The 21,079-nt window shown below is 41.4% G+C and overlaps 1 protein-coding gene across 2 annotated transcripts in view; it reads right to left on the reverse strand.

Moving 5' to 3' along the window:
* Positions 1-21,079, reverse strand: part of DPP10 (dipeptidyl peptidase like 10) — a 480,022-nt gene that overhangs the window by 252,791 nt on the left and 206,152 nt on the right. The window contains exon 1 of one of the 2 annotated variants that reach the window (XM_064661526.1): positions 13,192-13,461. The exons of the other annotated variant lie outside the window; for it this stretch is intronic. Coding sequence (XP_064517596.1) covers positions 13,192-13,263 — 72 coding nt within the window. The 5' untranslated portion in view covers positions 13,264-13,461. Of the gene's footprint in view, positions 1-13,191; positions 13,462-21,079 lie in introns of those variants that run through there. 2 annotated transcript variants of the gene reach the window in all.

Consider the following 21,079-nt stretch of genomic DNA (forward strand, 5'->3'; position numbering starts at 1 on the left):
CAAAACAAGTGTTAATGTATTTTTGTGCCTGCTTTAACTGAACCACCATATTACATATTCATAAGGAAGACACACATCAAGTCGCTTTCACTGCAATAGCCCATGCAGTAAAAAGGAAAAAAAACCACACCAACTTTTATAGTAAGTGAGATGCAATATAATTAAAATTCTTGAGCTCTCAGGGAGAAAAGAGAAAAAAAAAAAAAGAAATAAAAAAGTTTGCATAATACTGACAGCCAGATCGAGGCCCTGGAATGGGAGTTAAGGTCAGGTCATGGATGAATGCTGACCACATGCAGCAAAAGTACAGACTTTGAAATCCTTTTCTTAGTCACAGCTGCAGATTTCTGTCCCAAAAGAAAATATAGATTAAGTTTTGTCAAGTGCTGCATGGAAACCAGCAGAATTTCATATTTCAGTCTGCAGCTCTTCAGGAAAAGTTCTCTTTAGCTCAGATATAAGATAACACATTATTCCTTTGCTATTACAACAAAGATTTACAGTAGCTTATAAAAAGGAAAGGAGCAACTTTCTGTCATTGTCAAGCAGCAGAAAGGGAAAAAAAAGAGAGATGATTCTAATAAAGGTGGGGAGGAGGTTCTCACAGGAGTTCATTTATATCAACTATCAACAATAGTAAAACTACTAGTAAATCATTGATTCACCAAGACATCCCCATCACTTCACCTCCTGTAGATTACAAGCCATTACATTTCCCTGGGATACTGCCTTTATCCAAGGACCAAAAATTTTTCCCTGGGCATCTTTCTGGAAACCATTTTTTGTTCAAAGACATCAAAAGGTGAAGAGTTCAAAACTTACCTCAGCATATCTAGTCCAAGGGTTAAATTGCCTGACTTAAAAAATATGTTCCTCATTTCATTTTCTTTTCTTTTTTTTTCATTTTTTGTACCTATCGTTTCTCGTTATGATTTGTGCAAGATAGGACACCTGAATGCAACACAGACCAGCACCTGGAAGGCACTTCTGCTCCTACACTATGTCTGTTTTCTCCCTTAACTGGTCAAAACCAGAGATTTCCAGCTCATCCATCCCTCCTACTTATGTACCTTGTTTCTACCAAGCTCAGGCCAGCACATATTTTTGATGGTGAATGTGGTGAAGGCCTGCTTTTAATGGAAATCCACTACAGTCAAATAGATAATGCCATTCCCCTCATTAAGGGAAGTCGTTTCCATGTAAATGTGACTATGGCTCATTACTCCATACTGTACTGGTGCAACACAGGCAGGGAAAAAGAAAAAAAAAAAAGCTGTTTTTCTCCTGTATTTTGCAGTTTGCTAACAATTTTGTGTGCTGCTTCTCTTCTCCTTATTACCAGTGCAAGTTCAAGTTCCTAGAAATGATGGAAAGACTCACAGTGGTATGAAAGCAACACTCAGTCTGGGTCCTGAGCATCCATAGATCACTTAAAAACAGGTGAGTGGTTAAGAGTCTATCCTGCTCAGCTGAGTCACATGGGATTGTGCAGGCAGTGAGAACAGCCAGGAATTTACAGCCCATATCTGCTGGGGTCAGACAAACAGGGAATACTAATTCTACCCAAAACCATAGACTTATTTTTATAAAATGCTGCTTTAAAGTTAGCACAGTTCACCACTTTTGAGCCAATCATTGAAAGCTATACTCAAACATACCCAACATTCAAAAGTATGCCCTTTACTTACAATTTAAGGGTATTTTCTAGAATAATGGATGGAGAATGCATCATACAACAAAATCAGTTTAAACTAATTTTCTAATATAGTCTTTTTTTTTTTCAGGATTTCACAAATTTTCTCATGTGAAACTCCAAGCACAGAAGAAATATTTACTGAGATGAACAGAAAACCTTCCACTTGGAACTTCCAGGCTGCATAGATGTTCTTGAGGGTGAGTATTAACAAACTGCCATAACCCCTCAGCAGGAATAGCACATGTGTTAGCACAGTGGAGCTGCTCCACTGACAGAGCAAACCCAGTCTTATGGAAGTGTGACACTTTGGGAGCAGTAACTGCACCTTAAATGACAACCACTGTGATCACTGTTTCATCGTCTCAGGTTCCTGCCTTCAGGGCAGAAATCCCAAACCTCAGCAAACCACCAATAACACCATCTTCCTGCAACTCCTCTGGATTGTGAGCATACTCCTAAATCTAAATATTAGTGTTTTCCTCACATGAATTCACAGGTATCGGTGAGTTTAGACTCGCGTTGACTACCAACCACTGCCTTACTAACAGACCACCATATGTGTACCTCTCTATTGTATTGCTCAACAACACTTTGAAAAGGCAGCCAGGTTTTCCCAAGTGTTAACTAATCTCAAATACACTGGAGGTATTTTTGTCCATCACAGACAACTCTGACATTTCAAATTCCTGGAACAACACACCTCAAACTCTGATGATACTTCTGAAATTGACCCACCTAAGTCACACAAAAATTTTGCAACCAACCAAGAACAGAACAAGGGCTTTTAATCTCCAATTTACTAATCCCCATCCTCTCCCAAGTTAGTGGCACTCTTTCAGATACATCCACCTATTTAGTACTAGAAAAAAAAAATCTCAGTTACAGAAGATGGTATGATCTATAAACCTCCAGAAATACTTCTTTTCTTTCCTTCTGTCTGTTCTCTCTCCCACACTCAATATTCTGAGCAGTCCTCACAAGCATCTCTCTAGTGAAACTGAGACCTCTTCACCACCTGCAACCAATTCATTTGTGTCAGTGTATTTCCATCTTGACTGGGGAGGCAACAAAGGCTGGTATTTTTGAAAAATAGCAACCAAATACTTCCAAACATGTAAGAAACAAATCCAGTGTTGCAATAAAAAAAAAAAAAAAGTGAAAAACAAACTAAAATCATATACTTGCTTTTAAATACATGCATTTATGCATCACTTTCTATGTTTGTTAAAGCTGTGTAACAATGAGAGAGCAGCAGAACTGGAGAGAGAAGCCACATGTGCTAAGGACCTGATTTCCACAAGTTCTGTGTTTCTGGGGGTTACATGGACCAGTTCTAATCTGATCCTGGGCACCACATACCCACGGACAGCTGGAGCACCCCAAGGGTGCTCCTGGAGCACATCAGCTTGCTTAGTTTCATCCTAAAGGAATCCAGTTCTGAAACACTCTGAAGCTGCTCCAGGGTGCAAGCCAAAGTTCAGCAGGGACAATCAGGATTTGTTTCACTGGTACGTTTTTGATCCAAACTGAAATGCTACTGTGGGCTTACCCAGGAGTTATGGCACTGCAATACTGAATGCACAGCAGGCCAAGGGAGTGCCAAAGGACATAATTCCATGCAAACACTTGCAGAATATTATTCCAGTGGAAGCATTCCCTCATCTAGAGGTGAGCAATAAGCAAACTCAATCAGGATCTCTCCTGCCCCACTGCAGGGGAGGTGGGACAAGTATATCTGACAAAAAGAAATGCAATAGGTAATTAAGAGAATTACAACTCTGTAAGTTACAGTACCTTAAAAGATATTAACAGCAACATTTATTTACTTTACCCTTTCAATGCATTACTTTGGCAGAAACTATTCTTCCTTTTAAGAGGGAAAAGAAAATGTCCTTTACTGACGCACCATTTCATCCCAGGAAAAGTTATCAAGTCTGCTTTGCTGGACCCTGTGAGATGAAGAAAAGCAAAAGCTGGCATTTCATTGCATTTGTCTCGCTTACATTTTAGACAGGAATTTATTCCCACTCAGAAATAAGGCAAGATTTAAGAGGAATGTACTTGACTGTTTGTTTCCTAGACACAAATAATATATTTAATAAAGGAAAAGCTGAATGAAGCAAAGGATAAAGAGGAAAACTCACAAAGTTTTGAGGGGGAGACCTCTTCTGGGTTTGTTGGTTTTTGGAGGGTTTTTTTTGGTTGGTTGGTTGGTTGGTTGGTGCTTTTTTGCTTTGTTCTGCTTTGTTGTTATTTTGGTGGTTGGTTGGATTTAGAACAAAGAGATCCAGCCCAATCTGAAACCCCAGCTAGGCTGGACACCATATTTTTATGGTATCCATAAATCCACACCATATTATTTTTACCCTAAGTAAAAACAATTCAGAAAAGAGGTCAGAATAAGAGAAGTAACCAGATTTCAAGAAAAGGACATTTTCAGTGAAGTAGTTTACTTTTTCTTTAAACACTGAATGACATGATACATGGCCCTGCATATGCTTCTTTCAGAAATTATCAATCATACAGTTAGATTTGATGATGTTAAAGATCTTTTCCAAACTAAATGATTCTATGATTCTATGATCTCTCCACGTGTTGTATGAAGTGAGACAGCTATAGCAGACTCTTTTGTTGGTGTATAGGATGTAAAAAAAGTAAAATGACATCTCCTGATCTGATGCACAAGGCTGTGCTGCTCACAGAGTTAGTACACTAAAGCAATTTCTCCTGGAGTTTTTCCTGTTTTTGAATAAGCAGGGGGTTTCTAAGTTGCAGATAACTATAGCAGGAGAAAAAAAGGAAAGACCCTCCTTTTCCTAAATTCTTGTACAAAGATCATGCCCCCTACCATGAAATCCAAAACATTCTGCTAGTGTCTGTTTATGGTTAGACTACAAATAGAGACCAGAAGTGAGAACACAGATTTCCTGACATATTAATATGTATTTCAAATGGATTACTCAATTTTCATTTTCTGACCAGTGCATTCTTTAAACTGCAAGCTTACTGTATAATAATGTCATTAATGTTATGAGATAGGAAATTAAAAGTGTGAAGTTATGCGAACAAAATAAAATTCTATCAAATGCCTGTCTGTTTTCCATTTCTTCCACTAAAGACACCATATTCAAGCAGCTGACACAGATGATCATGACCCTCCTGCTTACTCTATTCTCTTCCATGACCTAAAAGATAAAGGTTTCCCAGTACGTAATGAAATCAGTGATCACAATGGAAGCATCCAAACACATAAACCCATTATATATGTATATATTACTGTTTTCTGTTCTGAGACTCCTCTTTTGCTGTTGGCAAATGCCAGGCATACATTTACATGAGACAACATTCTTCAAATGATTAGCAATGGGGAAATAAAAGTGAGAAAACAGATGACATGATGTTGCTTAGCTTATAAAGAGAAATAGGACATTTGTAAAGGCAGAGGGGCCTTTGGAAAAAGATTTTTAGGAAAACTCTGTGTATATTATATGAAGGATGAGAAGCTGGGGGAAAAAGGTACAGAAGAGAAACACAGAATGGTTTGGGGTGGAAGGGACCTTAAAAACCACCTAGTTCCAGCCTTGCACTAGACCAGGTTGCTCAAAGCTTCATCCAGCCTGGCCTTGAACACTTTTAGGGTGGAACATCAACAACTTCTTTGGGCAACCTGTTCTATCACATGGAATCACAGGGAGAATCACATGAAAATATAAAAAAACTTGAAGGTAAGAAGAAGTGAGAGAGCTCTGAAATACAAGAAAATGTATATACCATGCATAGGTATAAACCCCATCTTTCTTCTAACAGGTGAACAAACAACTTGTATAAAGTGACACCGCCTTCAGGAAACTTTTCAGAGTCTCACACATAATTTTAGCATTATAGTTCTGTCCTTTTGAATTTGAAAACATTCCACAAAACTGAAAAATTACTACCAAAAACCTTGGAGGCCTGTGACAACATTTTGATAACTGCCTTTCATACATCTCAAGAACTGCAGCTCAATCCATTTTACTGTATACTAAAGGACTTTTTCCCCCAAGATATAATAAAAATTATTACAGTGCAAATTACATGATTAGTCCTGCAGACAATATTCACATAAGCAATCCTCCTTACTTCAGGGAGAAAATCCACGTAAATAAGCAACTTAGGAATGGACCAAGATATAGCAATACCTTCAGTCACCTCAGGGACCAAAAGGTAACATATCTTTGATGTGCTACAATACAAGGAATCTCTGTACTGAAAAAAAAAGAACCTTCTGCAACTAATGTCCTTGAATTGGAGCTACCCACCCATTTCGAAGTCTTCTGACATTGTGGGCTTCTTACCACAAGATTTAAACTTATATTTACGCTTTATGACATCTAATTACCCAATACAGTTATTTGTGCCCTGGAACAAGAAGGCCCTTGACTAAACTTTTCAGTAGGATCTTTTTTGTGTGGCTATTTGCACCAGGATCCTGCACCATTCTTCACAAATAAGGGAATTGCTAAAAGGGCATTTCCAACAAGAACTACCAAGAAGATCTTCTTGAACTGCACGGTTTTTAAATCAGGTCACCCAATTTCTATAAGCATTTTGTGTTTATTTACAACTGTCATTAGACAATTCGATTTAAACAGCTCTTCTGTAAGATTCAAAACTGCAGCACACCATTACTCCTAATTAAGTGCACTTGGGCTCAAATCCTTGCTCTGAAAGAGTCCCCTGATATATATTAAATGCTTTGATTTAACCAGCCTCTGAGGTCTTAGGATGGGAAGGGAGGAAAGGAGGTCAGCAGCCTCTGCGCTGTCAGGAGCGGAGAGAACAAACATGGGCAACGAATAATGAGTCGCACTGGCACTGTTTGATTTACTTTCTTGCACTTGCCCAGCATTTCTAAAAAGTTTAATGGTTTTCCCACTGGCATTTGGAATTCTCCCCATATTCTCAAAAATAAAACTCTCACATTTGCCCAGTTTGTTTTCTGAAAAGCTACGAAATGTGGGTTTTTTCCTCCTGAAAGCAGTGCAAATTGCAAATATTGTCCCAGACAGTCTAAAATAACCCCCCAAAACCATTCAAAGAATCATTATTTTCTTTAAATTATCACATTGTTTAATACTTCCTAATTGATTTTCTGAGGCAATATCCTCCCAATGCCATAGGGCTTTTATCTTATCTGTTTTATCTTAGAATGGGTCAAAACTATTTACAGATTCTCTACATAAATAATACATAATAAGTTTTGTGGCTGTTGCCAACAGTGTTAAGAAAGATTAGAAAAGGTCTTTTAGCTTCAGCCTTAGATCTGTAGGTCATCCAGTGTCCTTCCTAATGGATAAATACAGTAATTTATCATCATCAGTCACCATCAGCATTGTTCTTTTTACTATCCTATATTCATGAACATTATTCGATGCAGCTGAGTGGAGCGTAAAAGAAGTGCATGATTAAAGTGGAAAGGGACAGAGTTTGAGACATCTGAGATTTTGTGAGTAATGCATTGACCTGAAATACGACGCAGGTCTTATATGAGTTACAAAGACAGCGTCAACAAATTACAGGTCCCTGCTGGCAGGACAAGGCAGGTGTAGCAGCAGGTGAGCCTACTTATGTCTTCTGTTGTAATGTTAAAGAAAGCATAATATATGAAGTACAGTCTTGCACACCTACAATTCCTTCCGTATGTCAGGCACATTTCAAAGCTCTGTTAGTTTCAAAAAACCCCACAACAGAACACAACAACAACAAAAACCACAACACCCCTCCAGGCATCTTACAGTACATTCATCCTTATTAGCACTATGGGAAGAAAGTCTGTGTTCACGTTTGTGACTCAGTAACACATGCATGTAAACTCTGAATGCCCCCAAGTTATTAAAAAATGCTAAGATGATGGCTTTCCAATTCAAGAATAACATCAAACAACATCTCTGCTTGCTTAAAGAGTTTCTCCCTCTTGTTAATTATCAAAAACAGCTTGCCTGAAGCAATTCTTTCAGTTGGAAGATGCTGTAAAGAAACACTGACAGCATTTTTTAAAACAGCTAATACAATATGCATGTTCAATATCTGTAACCTACAGCATGCCTGCAATTCACTTTAACACAGAAGAACCAAAAAGATTGCTCTGTTTCATAGTTTTCATTTACTGCATTAAGTAATCCCTTTAATTCACCTGGAAGTGGAGGCCTCTAAATGCTGAAAAAATCAGGTGCTGTATTATGCTGCACAGATTCCCACATGCTGCTCTGCAGGCAAGACACACTAAAAAATGGCATGGGAACCATGAGGGGAGGGGACCAGGAGGAAAAGAGCATCAGCATGATTCTCTTGCCCCTGCATCCACTGGCAGAGACTTCGTGGTTGTGCTTCTGGCTGGTTCCCAGGGCAGAGCGTGGATAAAACACTGGAAAGCTCTTGGTAAATTTTTCTGCATTAGGAAAGCGACTTTCTGAAGAGACACACATCACTCTAAATTTGAGATACACAGAGAAATACTTATGTGCTATGAAGCCACTTAAAAACGTGTATGACTGCGCCCTCAAGCTACCCGAGACCCTGTACATACACAGACTAGTTACAAGGTGTCATACACGGTGATGCTTCTCAATTAACATGAGAAGCATTTCACTAAAAAACAAGATTCTACTCACCCCTGTTCCACAGAGCTCAGAGCAGAAGACTAAAAATGCAATGAAAATGGAAGGCAAGCTCCAGGCTTTTTGTGCCAATCACCACAATCGGGTACATGACTGAACTACACTGAAACAGTCACAAGGCAAAGAGAAAATGAATTAAGGCCACATGTAATATCTGAAAGACTACTCATCCTGTGCTTTCCTCTAGAACTTGAATCCTGAACAATATTCCAGACTATTACAGTTAATATATTTTCATATAAGCTTCTTGTGCTCCTGCTCATACAGTCAACAGATATCACAAGTCTGTAATCCTTCCTCCTGGATTCAGCACAGATACAGTATGGCATCTATATAGAGTAAGAAATAGAATTTAAAAGTTAAAGCTAAGATTCAAATGATAGCTCTTTAAGAAATATTCTGGGCATAATAATATAACCTTATTTCACCACTTTTATTGGCATTTTTTACCTGCTGTTTCTGATGTTGTGTTGAACCTTGCAAGCCAGTATGTTGGACAGAGTGCCACAATAAAACAAGTTAAAACTTCTGTTAGATTGGTAAGCAGGAAAAATGCAAAGTCACTTTGGATTAAGTGCTAGAACAGAACTTATTTCAACCTGAACTCAACTCTGAACACAAACAAGAGCAGGGGACAAAGTCTTGACCACCCAACTAAATCTTTCAAGTTACTGGAACTGTTGTGTGTATATGATTAAGAGTTCAAGTTTCTCCCTGACCTATCAAGCTCAAAATGACCTGAGAGGGGCAGGGGAGAGCCCTTTCACCTTGATGAAACCTCGTTAAGGTGAACACTGCTCTGGACAGACACAGAAATCCATCAGTGTTTTTCCCACTGCAAGATCAGAGTCTTTTTGGGGGGGAAAACAAGTAAAGCAATGAAGGAAGACATAAAATCATAAATTATTTTGGTCTTAGTCACTGGAAAATAAAACACAGATTGTTGCCTTGTTCAGATGTACTTTTAGAATGTGTCAGTTATCTGCTGACCACAAAAACTGGTCCTGAGACAGAGAAAAATTCAACTCCTTAAATCGAGACAGTCAAGCAAACAGCAGTCAATTGCCCTTGTTTGTATCCTGAGCATGGAATTTAAATGTTTACCAAATAATGTCCTTATTGAGTACAACACAGTGCAGTCTGATTTCATTTGTCCTTACCTGTTTTAAGCAGAACCTAGTAGATTCTAAAACAACATACAGTAAAAAAAACAAACAAACAACCACCCACTTTTTTTTCTATTTTAAAATCAATTTTAAAAAGACATCAAGTTGGGAGAGTAAAAAAGGCTCAGGAGAAAATGATTATAAATTTCAAAGGTCTGTCTTCCACACACACAAAGATCAGCAAGTAGCACCAGGTGGTGTAGATCATCTGGTTTTTTTTGTAAACAGACTGAAGCCTCACAAAGGTAATGCCTAGAGGAATTATCTCAGTTTTTCATCTGCAAAGACAGCAACATTCATCAACCAGCTAGTCATACAGGGACATTATATTTCTCAAATATGTTGTGTCCAGTGACTACCAAATGGTTGTGCCTTCTAAAAAGGATCACTAAACATCATTGTCCAACACCCCGGGACAGTTCTTAAAAACTACAAGATGAAAAATATTCATTTTTGTACTCTGTAAGTGGAACTAAGGGAGCCACATTCATTCCTGTCACAGCACTCAAGTGACAGAAGTCTGAGCACTTCAATAGAGCTTTCCAGAAATTAGCAGAAATACAAGTAATTTACAGCTATTTTCCTTTCTACACATATATCATCTGAACATAAACCTGTAGTTTTTGCAGTAAATATGACTAATTATTTAGCAATGAGTTGAGAATAAATCTGCTAATTTATCAAACCAATCAGCGAAACATCAATAGCACTGTTAATGGAGGTTCTTATTAGATGCCTTGGAAAAAATACCATTAGAGGAAGTGTTGGATATGAAGTTGTACCCAACTTATTTTTGGCTGATTGCTACGGACGCTTCAGTCAGTCAATCCAAACTTTTGTTTTAAAGTGGAGAGTCCCAGCATTAGCCTGCTGTAATTGAAATTACAGCTCAGGTCAAAAGCCTATAAGTTTATCAGAAATGCATCAACTTTGGTATGACTATTCTCAGAGGTATCGCTACAACCAGACTTTGAAATCAGGAAAGAGATTTGCACTTAGAAAATCCTGGTGTAATTCCTTATTCTTTTTAGGACTTTCCACTTCTCTACCAGAAAAGATCTGCTGCTCCTGCTACACCAGGAAACTCTTCTCAGGTCCCAGGGGCCTTCTTATTAAAAATAAATAAATAAACTACAGGTGTCACAGGTAGTGACACTATAAATCTACACAAGCCCATTAAGCAAAATGCAATGTTAAACATGAGTATCCAGATGGAGTTGGATTTATTGAAGGCCCTAAGGAGGCTGCATTTTCCACATAGGACAGCCTGTGACAGTGCCATAGGGTATGGAAAAGCAGGGTGAACATATGAACCTCTGTTTGTTCTTCTCCCCATGCCCACCACAGCACCCACCACAGCTGCAACTCTCAAACTGCAAAAACCCAACAAAAAACTTTGAAACTATAATAACTCTCTGTTAAGATCCCATCCACACCCCACTGCTGCACAAAGAATGGTTTCCAGCACAAACCTGGAGTCAGACACAGCTTGTGGTCAAGCCCTAGGTAGCTACAGCCACGTGGATCTTGGCTGCTGTATGGGTGGCCTTGGTGTTCACAGAGACCCACAACCTTGGCCTTGCTCTGCATGGAGCTCACTGCCGGATTCAGGCCTGCATCCTTATTATTGGCATTTAAAGCTATAGAAAGACTTGCCATCCACTGAAAGCAACATTTTCTATGCCATGATGTTACACACTGAATGATGTCCCCAGCACCTAAGACAACAGGCAATCATAGTTGATTCAATATCAACTTTAATCAAGAAAAGCAAACTTGGTATGGAAAAACCTAATACAAATATATAGGACTTCACATCTACACTTCAAACAGCCAGGCCCATGGTCAGACCAGTGCATGCCTTATCCACCAGCAAAAGAGAGGCTGAGAACTCCAGAGCACTCAGGTAATAATATTTCTATATTTAGGATAAATTCCTAGTATTTAGTGTGTTTCAAATTGATAACTTACTTCTGTTCCTCATTATGACCTAAAAAAGCAGTCAAACTGGTAATTTTTGTCACACAATATTAAGCCTGCTTTGAAAAGACTTCCACCTCCAAGAACAATTGCCAATTCAACATGTCTGAACTGAATATGAAGAAATAGAGATTAGTTAAGTTCAAGTACTTTTTATTACATCTAAATGCAGTATTCCTCTAAAGCAAAACAATGTCCCTGAAATTTATGAGCTCTGTGAACCTTTGAGACTATTTAAAATGATCTTGACTTTTCCATAAATTCTGCTATTTGCATGAAATTTAAGCACTGAGGGAAGTTATAGATCTATTTCAGGTAATGTAAGTTAGGCAATTAATTTATTCAAGAAGGCTTCCCAAATTCAAATATATTATTTTATCAGCATTACATGAAAGTGTGCCATAATGCATACATTTTTCAGCAAAAAGCATACATCTCTAAACTTATTTGAATGAATGGGTTCACTGATACTGGATGGATTACTCAGAGCTTAATGTGCAGCCTGGGTGTGTGTGCAGGACTGGATACTCAGACCCGGGCTTCCTAAGGCATAACTGTGCCCAGCAGCTTTCACTGCTGGCGTTTTTCACCCAGTGTCAGTGTACCGGAGGAAAATTAAGCTCTGTGGATGGATGGATGTAGCGCGAATGAAAATGCGAAATGCGGTTGACCGCGTCCTGCGAGCCCGTTCAGGGTGCCGGAGTTCCGAACAGAAAGCGGTGCGCACGGACAATATGCAAAAAAAAAAAACAACAACCCTCAATCTGAGAGTACCGCTGGAGTTCGCGCATTTTAATGTGTCTGGGCACGAGAGAGAGCTGAACGATGCCTCGGGGGCCTCACCCGCCGGGAACCGGGGGAAGGTGAGCGGCCCCCGCCCCGCACCCGGTACCGGAGGGTCCCCCCGGGGCCAGCCCCGTCCCTCCCGCTGCGTTCGCCCTGTCGCCCCGGAGCATCAGACACAGCGATCTGGTAATGAAAACTTCGCTTTTGTGATGATGACAGCCAAGTTCGGCTGCTCCCCGGTACCATCCTTTCTCTGCGGACGCCGCCCGAGACTCGACAGCGAGCCGGTACCGAGCGACACCGGCACCGAGCGATACCGGTGCCCTGCCAGCCCGCGGGCCGGCACCGTCGGGCCAAGGGACGTGACTGCTGCCCAGGCACTGCCGAAATCCTCCCGGGAACCCACCCTCCCCGGCTTCCTGGGACCGCTCCCTCCGCGCCTTGAGTGGATCGGGGGCGATGCGGAGCGCGGTCCCGCGGCGCCGCCACCGAGTGCACCGCCCCACCGGCAGCTCCGGCCCCATCCCCCGGTGCCCCCGCTGCTCCCCACGCTGGGCAGCCCAAAACAGGGCAGGATCTCGTCTCCCCACGACGCAACTCGCGGGGAAGCGGAGCGCAAACTACCGCGGGACCCGCTGCCGCCGGGGGCCGGGGCTGTCGGATGATGACCAACAACCCAGCTCCGAGGCGGGGCCGGACAAGGCTGGGTCCCCTCCGGGTGGCCCCAGCGCATCTCCGAGACGGCTCCGCGAGGCTCCCTTTTCCCCCCGCCGAGTCGTCCCGAGGGCGCCCGTGTCCCCCGTCCGTCCCCCCGCCCCACACTTTTCCCCAGTTCCGCACAACTTCTGCGGGACGGCGGCCGCCCCCCGCCCCGTCCATCCCCGGCCCCTCCCGCCGCGGGTCGCACCTGGTCGGGCTGCGGCGGCGGCGGGTTCCCCCTGCCGCCCGGGTGCGCCGGCTGCTCCTTCATGGCTGTCATCGCAGGGGTTCGGCTCGGCGCCTCTCACTACTGCTGCTGCGGCCCCGGGCACCCCTCCCTCGGCGCCAGCCGCATGACACCAGCCTCCCCTGGAAGTGGCGCGGCGGAGGAGGAGGAGGAGGAGGAGAAAGAGGGAGGACGGGCGGGCGGGGGGCGCGGAGCCGCCGCCGCCGCGGCAGCGCCGCTACCGCAGTGCCCCGGCGCGCCGGTGCTCAGGGGGCGCCCGGCCCCGCCGTGCCCCGCATCGCCGGGGGCGGCCCCGCAGCACCGCCGGGCGCGGCCGCGGAGCGCCCCGCGCAGGGCACGCTGTGCCCGCCCGCCCCGCTCCGCTCCCCCCGCCCCGCCCGCCGTGGGCCGGCCCGCCGCTGCCAGCAGGTGTCACAGCCGCTCCCGCCGGCCCGGGAGAGACCATCCGCGCCCCCGCCGCGGGGGCGGCGGGGCCGGGCTGCGGCGGGGCCGCGCCGCCGATGCTGCCCCGCAGATACCGCCCCGCTACTGCCCCGCAGGTCCCCGGGCGCTGTTGGCCCGCCGGAGGCTGGGAAGAGCCGCGATGGGGGGTAAAGGGAAGGACCGGGTGAAAGGAACCCAGCTGTGCTGTTGGTTTACTGTAACGCTGCTGGTCCCGCACAGCTCCCCTGGCAGGGCAGGAGCTGTCCCGCCGCTGTCCAGCGCCGCCGCCGTCCAGCCCTGTCGCGGCGTTTCAGCAGCGAGCGGCCAGAGGCGCATCTCCCCATCTGTACGGGAACGGCCCCGGCCTAGGAAGCTCGTCATGGGGCATCACAACCCAGATTTGCACCGAGGCATTCACCTCGGGAAGCCCGAGGCTGTGAAAGGGATCCCAAGTACCCGTTTTAGCAGAACTCAGCAAAGGAGGCCATAAAAAGGAGAACTTAAGAGGAGACCATAGGGACACAGTTTACTCCGTGTTCAAAAGCCAAACCATTAGGGGGTTTAAAACGGTTTTTGTTTTAAAGGATGAATAAAGGAGACTATCTGAAACTGGTTTCTAACCAGCAAGAAAGAAACAGTTGAACCTGTGAAGGCAGATGTTGACTCAAGGCACCATGAACATGGCCCGTGTAAGGAAGTTAAACCTCAAACCCAAGCAGGTGAAACACTAAGACTTGGGCTGGCCTGCTTGCTAATTCAGATAGATTTCATGTCCCAGCGCTCAGTAGAATCACAGAACACGGGGCTGTCGCAGGGATGGGAATGCATGGCTGGCAGGAGAGAGTGCCCCAGCACTGTCTTAGTCAGCCTGGGTCTCGAGAGGCTGCAAGGTAGAAGGAAAGCTGTCAGCACATAGTGAGAGGAGTGTTTGATCATTTTTAGTATGTTTTGCATCAAACCTCACAAGAAAGGTCAGTTCTGACTGGAGGGTGAGCGTAATTAATAGCAGTGACAAAGATCTAAGATTTCAGCCCACCGTGGGAACTAGTTAGAAAGGGACAGAAAGATGACATGGGACTGAGCAACTACAGACCAGCCAGCCACGGAATAGAGAGTATTGAGTGTTTCCACATTCCTCTATCACCCATGGCTGTGTTGACTCCTCCACCAGTGAAGAGACACAATTTCTCTTGAAGTTACAATAAAATTTTTAGAAAAAAAAAACAAACCAATTAACACCTAGACAAAAAACAGATGACAACTAATGGTTGCCATTAATTTGTCAAGACTTCATCATGTCAAACAAGCCTAATTTCTTTCTTTAATGGGTTAACTAGCCTGTCAATAGGAGAGCAGTGAATGTCACCTAAATTGACTCAGAAGGGCTTCCAGCACTGTCATCTGGTAGAGAACAAAATAATCTGTATAGAACTAAAACAACATCTACAAAACTATCTTTCCTGCTTCATTTTCATTTGCCCTTGGCAGTACTGGCAGGGCAGCTGTTGAATAGAAGAGCCAAGGCCAAGGAATGCACAGCAACGCAGACACATAACAAAGAGAATCACAGGTGTGGCAAGCAAGTGGTCTAAAGGAAAACTGAAAATGCCTTGGATCAGTTAGTCTTAAGGAAAGAAAACTGGGAGCAGATAGGGAAACAATGTTCAATTTTTTAAAAGATGTCACATTATTGCCTAAATGCCTGTCAGGAGCAATACAAGTACAGTTGGTGCTTCCTAGAGTAGGAGAATTGTCTAAATTAACTGACTCAATCTCTTTTCATTGCTGATTTTATGATTCCTTTCCAGCATGACACTAAGGACCACCTGCAGGACCCTGCATGACACCCAGCTACAAGATTGTTCATGCCTACACAGTTGCTTTCTCTCAGATCAGGAATCAGCAATTCCCGCGCTTCTCTTCACACCATCTCTGCTCTTACCTTTCCATTACATACCTATTTTCTCTCCTATAATTTATTATTTCCCTAATTTCTGTACCCCTGCTGTTGTCAGCCCTCTCCCTTTACCTCTTTGCCCTCTGCCAGTGTTTATTTTTGTTTAATAATTGCATATGCACAGAAAAAGCAAAGAGGGCAACCAAGATGGCATCTTATGTACCCCCACACCTATTGTTCTGCATTACCTCCATAGACCAGTCTTTACTGCCAACCCTGCCTTTGCCTTGGCTGTGTTCTGTAGGGCTTGGGATCTTATTTTTTCTGGGCAATGCATAACCCAGGGAGACTTAGGTTTTGCCTGTGGCTTCTAGGTGCTATAGTAATACGAATAATAGTCTTAGAAGCAGACATGTTCTGATTCATGCTGTTTATGGCACAGGTCTCTTGAAACTCAACTAATTATTGAGCTGCCATCAAAGCTGAAGAATTCTAATGATTTAGGGTTTGAATGGGTATGTTTCAATAGAGATTACTTTCAGCTTGTTTTCAATGAGATCCATGGTGATGGAGTTCCACTATTAATCAAGAAGGAAAAAGACATTAGCAGTCAGTTTAGCTGAAGCTTGGTTATTCACTCACAATATATTCACTGTGAAGTTGTATCACTTTAATGGACTAAAGCATAAGTTTCACAAAGGTCATGCATGCCTGTTGTTGGGTATTCATAAATCAATTAGGATTATTGGAAACATGAGCATTTTTGGGGTCAGAGTTTGGGAATTGGCTCTATATACACTGATTCTTATCTAAAGCTTCTTAAAATCAATACCAAAACTCTTATTTATAGCACTAGATCACACCTTTTAGCATTATTCTTGAATGTTGGTTCACTGGTTTATAGTATTGATGCTTTGTGGATATTTAATTAGTTCACCAGTTTTCACTACAGCCCACACCAATTTTATTTAAGTCTTTTTTAGTAAGTTACTGTTTAAAAGTCATTTCACTAGGTTGTCTGAAGAAACAGTTCTTTTATAGCCATTAATAGGATGTATCTTTGAAATTGGAGCCTGGTACTAAAACTGATTCCATATGGGTAAAAGGAATTAAGTTGTATGGTACTTATGGTAGTTTCTTGTACTGTTTTTACCAAAAATCACCTCATGGTATCACAGGGAAAGCACTTAAGGCTTGGGTGAAATAGCTGCAGAAAGCAATAGAATTATGCCCTCAATCAGTTCTTTAGGGAATTATTACCTTAATTCATCTTTCAACTGAAATGTTATGTTACAGACTCCTTGTAATTTCCTCCATCTTCTTCATCACACACGAGAGCTGGGTGCATGAGTCAAAGCATACCATAATTATTTTATCTTCCACATAAACTGAATATCAACTCCATCAGAGTATTATTTGATCATTACAGCTTGCATTGCATCATGACTTAATAACACATGTGTTGACAGGGCAGACTAATATGTAATACCAATTTTGGACAGCCAGCCAGTAAGCCAGGAAACTGCTAGAGGACTAAAAGGGCTGGACATATTGCAAAAAGAATATAGTGGAGAATACTACATATGAGTGGAATTCTCCCTTTCCTTCTTGAAGAAACCCTGGTGGTTTGTTAGTCTCCTGGCCAGCCACTCCCTCAGGCTAGAACAGTTGTTGGGAACATCCCCAGATGCCATACACTGCACATGTGCCACGTGTTAAACACTCCAGAGCACTAGGAGGTGGGCTGGGAGGTGCAGGGTCAGCTAAAGTAAGGATAGAAAAAGTGTTTTTAAATAAAGTCCTGGTGATCAGGTGACTTAACTGCCCTATATCACAAGATGCTGCTGCTGTACAGACCATCACAAAGAGGTACAGTCATTACTGCACAGCAAAGATCCCATCTCTTCCTTTGGCAGTGAGTTTTATGTTCAGTAAGTCTGCTGCTGCTCCAGTGGTGGAGTTTCAAAGAAAAAAACTGCATCGGTTTTGTTTTCTCTGTATTTTATATGGCCCTTTTCACTGTGTCATGAATTACTGCACATCACAGTGAAGATGTAAATACTACTTGATTGCTATTTATAAGCATTCCCATAAAATAAGAGGGCCCTTACATCTCTTACATCCAGTTGACCCATTCCTACAAACAGCGTCTGGGATTTTTTTGCCTTGAAGTCAATTGACTGAGATCAAAAGAGTGACAATAAACTCCAGCCTAGAACTTCAGCAACTGTAACACTCAGGCTTTTATAACCTGAGGAAAAAAACTCTCCCATTATATTACCCACAGTCTCTATGCAGCCCAAAGCTGATGAGTTCATGAAAGCTGCAAGGTCATGGCTTGAGAGCTTGTCAGTGGCTTTTAAAAATCAGAGCTTATGAATATACTCTGATTATGGATTTCTGATTCCTTTTAAAGCTCTGGCAACTGGGCTAAAAAAAAAAATCCTTGAAATTATAAAGGTGAATTTAAAAATCAAAGTAATGTCACCAAAACCCAAGAAAAGTTAAGATGATTGTTCCTCACTGGTGTTATAAGTGGATCTGTGGGCTAGCAAAAACTAAAAATACTCCTCCAGAGGAAAACCACTCTGAGTCACATAAAGCTGAAAAACAGACAGAATGTGGTTTTGTACTGAATGCTTTTTAAATTATGGTTTTAAATCACTGAATATTTGAAATTTGCTTCTTAAGAAAGAAGGAAAATTCCAGGCACCTTCTGTATTCAGAAACACATTACATTCTAATACCTGCTTCAGTGAAAGGCTATTTTCTTTGTGAATAAATTATACTCGTTTTCCTCTCCTTGTCTTGTTTTAGAAAAAACAATCAATGCAAACACTGAGTTAATACAAATAGATGCAAATATATTCCAGCAGGAAAGTTACAAGACTTATTAAAATACTCGTGTAGATATGTCAGCAAAAGCATAGAGAACAAGACTGTATTTCCAAAAACACCTCTCATTAACCAACAAAACGCGCAGACAGCATTAAAGAGTGTCTGAATGGAAGGTTTGTAACAGAAGAACACAGGAGCTGTGATTTCAAACCTGTGACATCCCCTCCCAATCACTTAAGAATGTATGGAGTCATAAATAACAAGTTTCCAAGAGAAACAGAGATCTACAAACGTGTTTCAGATGCCATAGCCTGAAACTGCGACTCAGGTGGCTACTACAGTCACCAGGTGCCTGTGTGGCTGTACCGAGGTACCCAAACCACCTCCACTGGCTTGGCAGAGGGTCCTGCAGGACCCTCCTCCCCCACCTCTTCCTGAGCAGCAGCCCCAAGCCAGGCATGAGTCTCTAGGATGGCTTTATGGTTGTGGGGAGGAATTTCACACCTTCAGAAGAAAGCTTTTAAGTTGTTGCAATTCTGACCAACTTAATTAGACCACATAATATTTCTTCCTACCAGTGTTGCAAGGAGAAAATTTGCAAAATATAACTATGAAGTGAAAAACAAAGTAATAAGCATATTCTGACTACAGTTCAAAGTTCAAAGGGAAGGCATGCCCTACTCCTGAAGTTTTTCTGGAGCAACTCTACACAAATGTATTAGTGAATTTAAATCCTAATGGCAGCTCCCAGTCAAAGATCCTGATTTGTGTTTCAGAAGCAGTTCACTAACATAAAACAGTACTACTCATGCTTGTCACTAACACCATTTTGCTCAAGAAAGCAGTTATAAAAGTTACAGACTAGGTAGGGAAGAGGCAAGACTAGAGCTTAGATTTTGAAACGTGCATTTCCCCTTCTCTAGCCATTGCACCATATCTTTAATGTGGCAAAAATTACTCAAATTACTCTAGGAACTCCTCACCCATGAAAACATGTTCTAGCAGAGTTTGCATATAAAAACTTTTGGCTTACTTTGTAATACTTAGGAAACCTGAAATTGAAGGAGAAAACAGTGCCATTTGTATCAAAGATCAACCTGCATAGCAAAAAAAAAAAAAAATTAAGATTCATATCTTTAAAATTCTCTTGATGTATATTTGTAGTAAAATATATGAATCCAGAAATATAAATACATTGTAATTGTATATTGACAAATCCATCAACATTTTACAGATTAAGTCAGGTGTAAATTTGGTCAACAGACGACTAATCTGGGAACTCAGAGCTCTCATATTGATATAGGTGTAAATCAAAAGGGTGTCCAGAAAAAGCAAAAGGATTCCTGGTGTAGCCTCATGGTTAAAACCTCAAGTGCAAGACTGATTTTTTTCTTCTTGGGAGTTGTCATATGGCTATTCTTCAAATAACTTCGTAAAACATGGAGGTACAGTAAGAGCAAATGGTTCACTGAAAGTCTCCTGTCAATGGTAAATAACTGATAAAGAATTGGGACTAATATGCAAACACAGTTTATAATATAAACAACAGTTTACAAAAATGCAAGTGGTATATTTAGGAATAAAAAACTTGTTACTCCAGGAAGTCTTGTCAGATTCACAGATATTTAGCCATGAGAGATGCAACTAGGAAGTAAGTGGGATATTCAAAAAAGCCTCAATAGATTAGGTACTTACTTACTACTAAAAATTAACGAGATTGAATGCTTAAATTAATTGAGCAATTAATGCCCTTGTACATTACATAAATACAAAAGGGATGAATTAGGAAGACCAAATTCCATTTGCTAATTTGGGGGATGGAGAGGAGGAAGAAAAAAGAAAAAAAAAGAAAAAAAAAAGAGAGGATGAGGGGAGTTAGAAATCAGAATAGAATCATAATAAAATGCCATAATCTACAATAAAATTAAATTTGGGAAAAAATTAAGTGAAATGTTTTAATAGCATTGAATTACTTACATTTCTTACTACTAAAGCAAAATTATACATTTTCCCTATTACAGTATTTAATTTAGTTTTATTACATAGAAGTAATATTTTGTTACTTTACTAAATTGCAAAAGTCAAAATTAATTTCAGACAGAAAGTTAAAGAAAATCTTCCAATACCAATATAAACTATTCTGTTCCCCTTTTCTAAAACTGTGTAAAAATCTGTTTAATCTTCTAGACTCTTTTGATCAAACCTTATCTTTGCAGGATGATTGTCCACTGAGATATTTTCCATCCATCTCTAATTCACTCTACAAATAACCCAACAAGCCTTGTGATTAAACCCCAAATTTCTATTGAGAATTATTTTTTCCCTTGAAACAGAGATATCATTATGTGTAGTTACTTTATGCTGAAAATTATAAAAATCTTCTAACACTGTACATTTTGGGTTTAAAAATGGTAACTCCATTGGCCACCATAATTCTAGGATGCATTAAAACACTGAGGGGAAACAGTGGAGAACAGCAGCACCTGTTTTCTGTTCAATATCCTTAATCTGATTAGCAGCCTCTGGATAGAGCAGATCTTAGCATTCCAAAAGACTTACGACTACATCAAAGTGAAGGAGAAGAGGTTTTGTATAAAATTATACTACTGAGCTTTTTTCCATGCTGTTATTACAATATCAAAAAGAGTTGTCACAGAACTATATGATAAGGGCCTGTTCATCCATAGCAGA

This window comes from Pseudopipra pipra, chromosome 7, assembly GCF_036250125.1.
Source record: "Pseudopipra pipra isolate bDixPip1 chromosome 7, bDixPip1.hap1, whole genome shotgun sequence".
Taxonomy (NCBI): domain Eukaryota; kingdom Metazoa; phylum Chordata; class Aves; order Passeriformes; family Pipridae; genus Pseudopipra; species Pseudopipra pipra.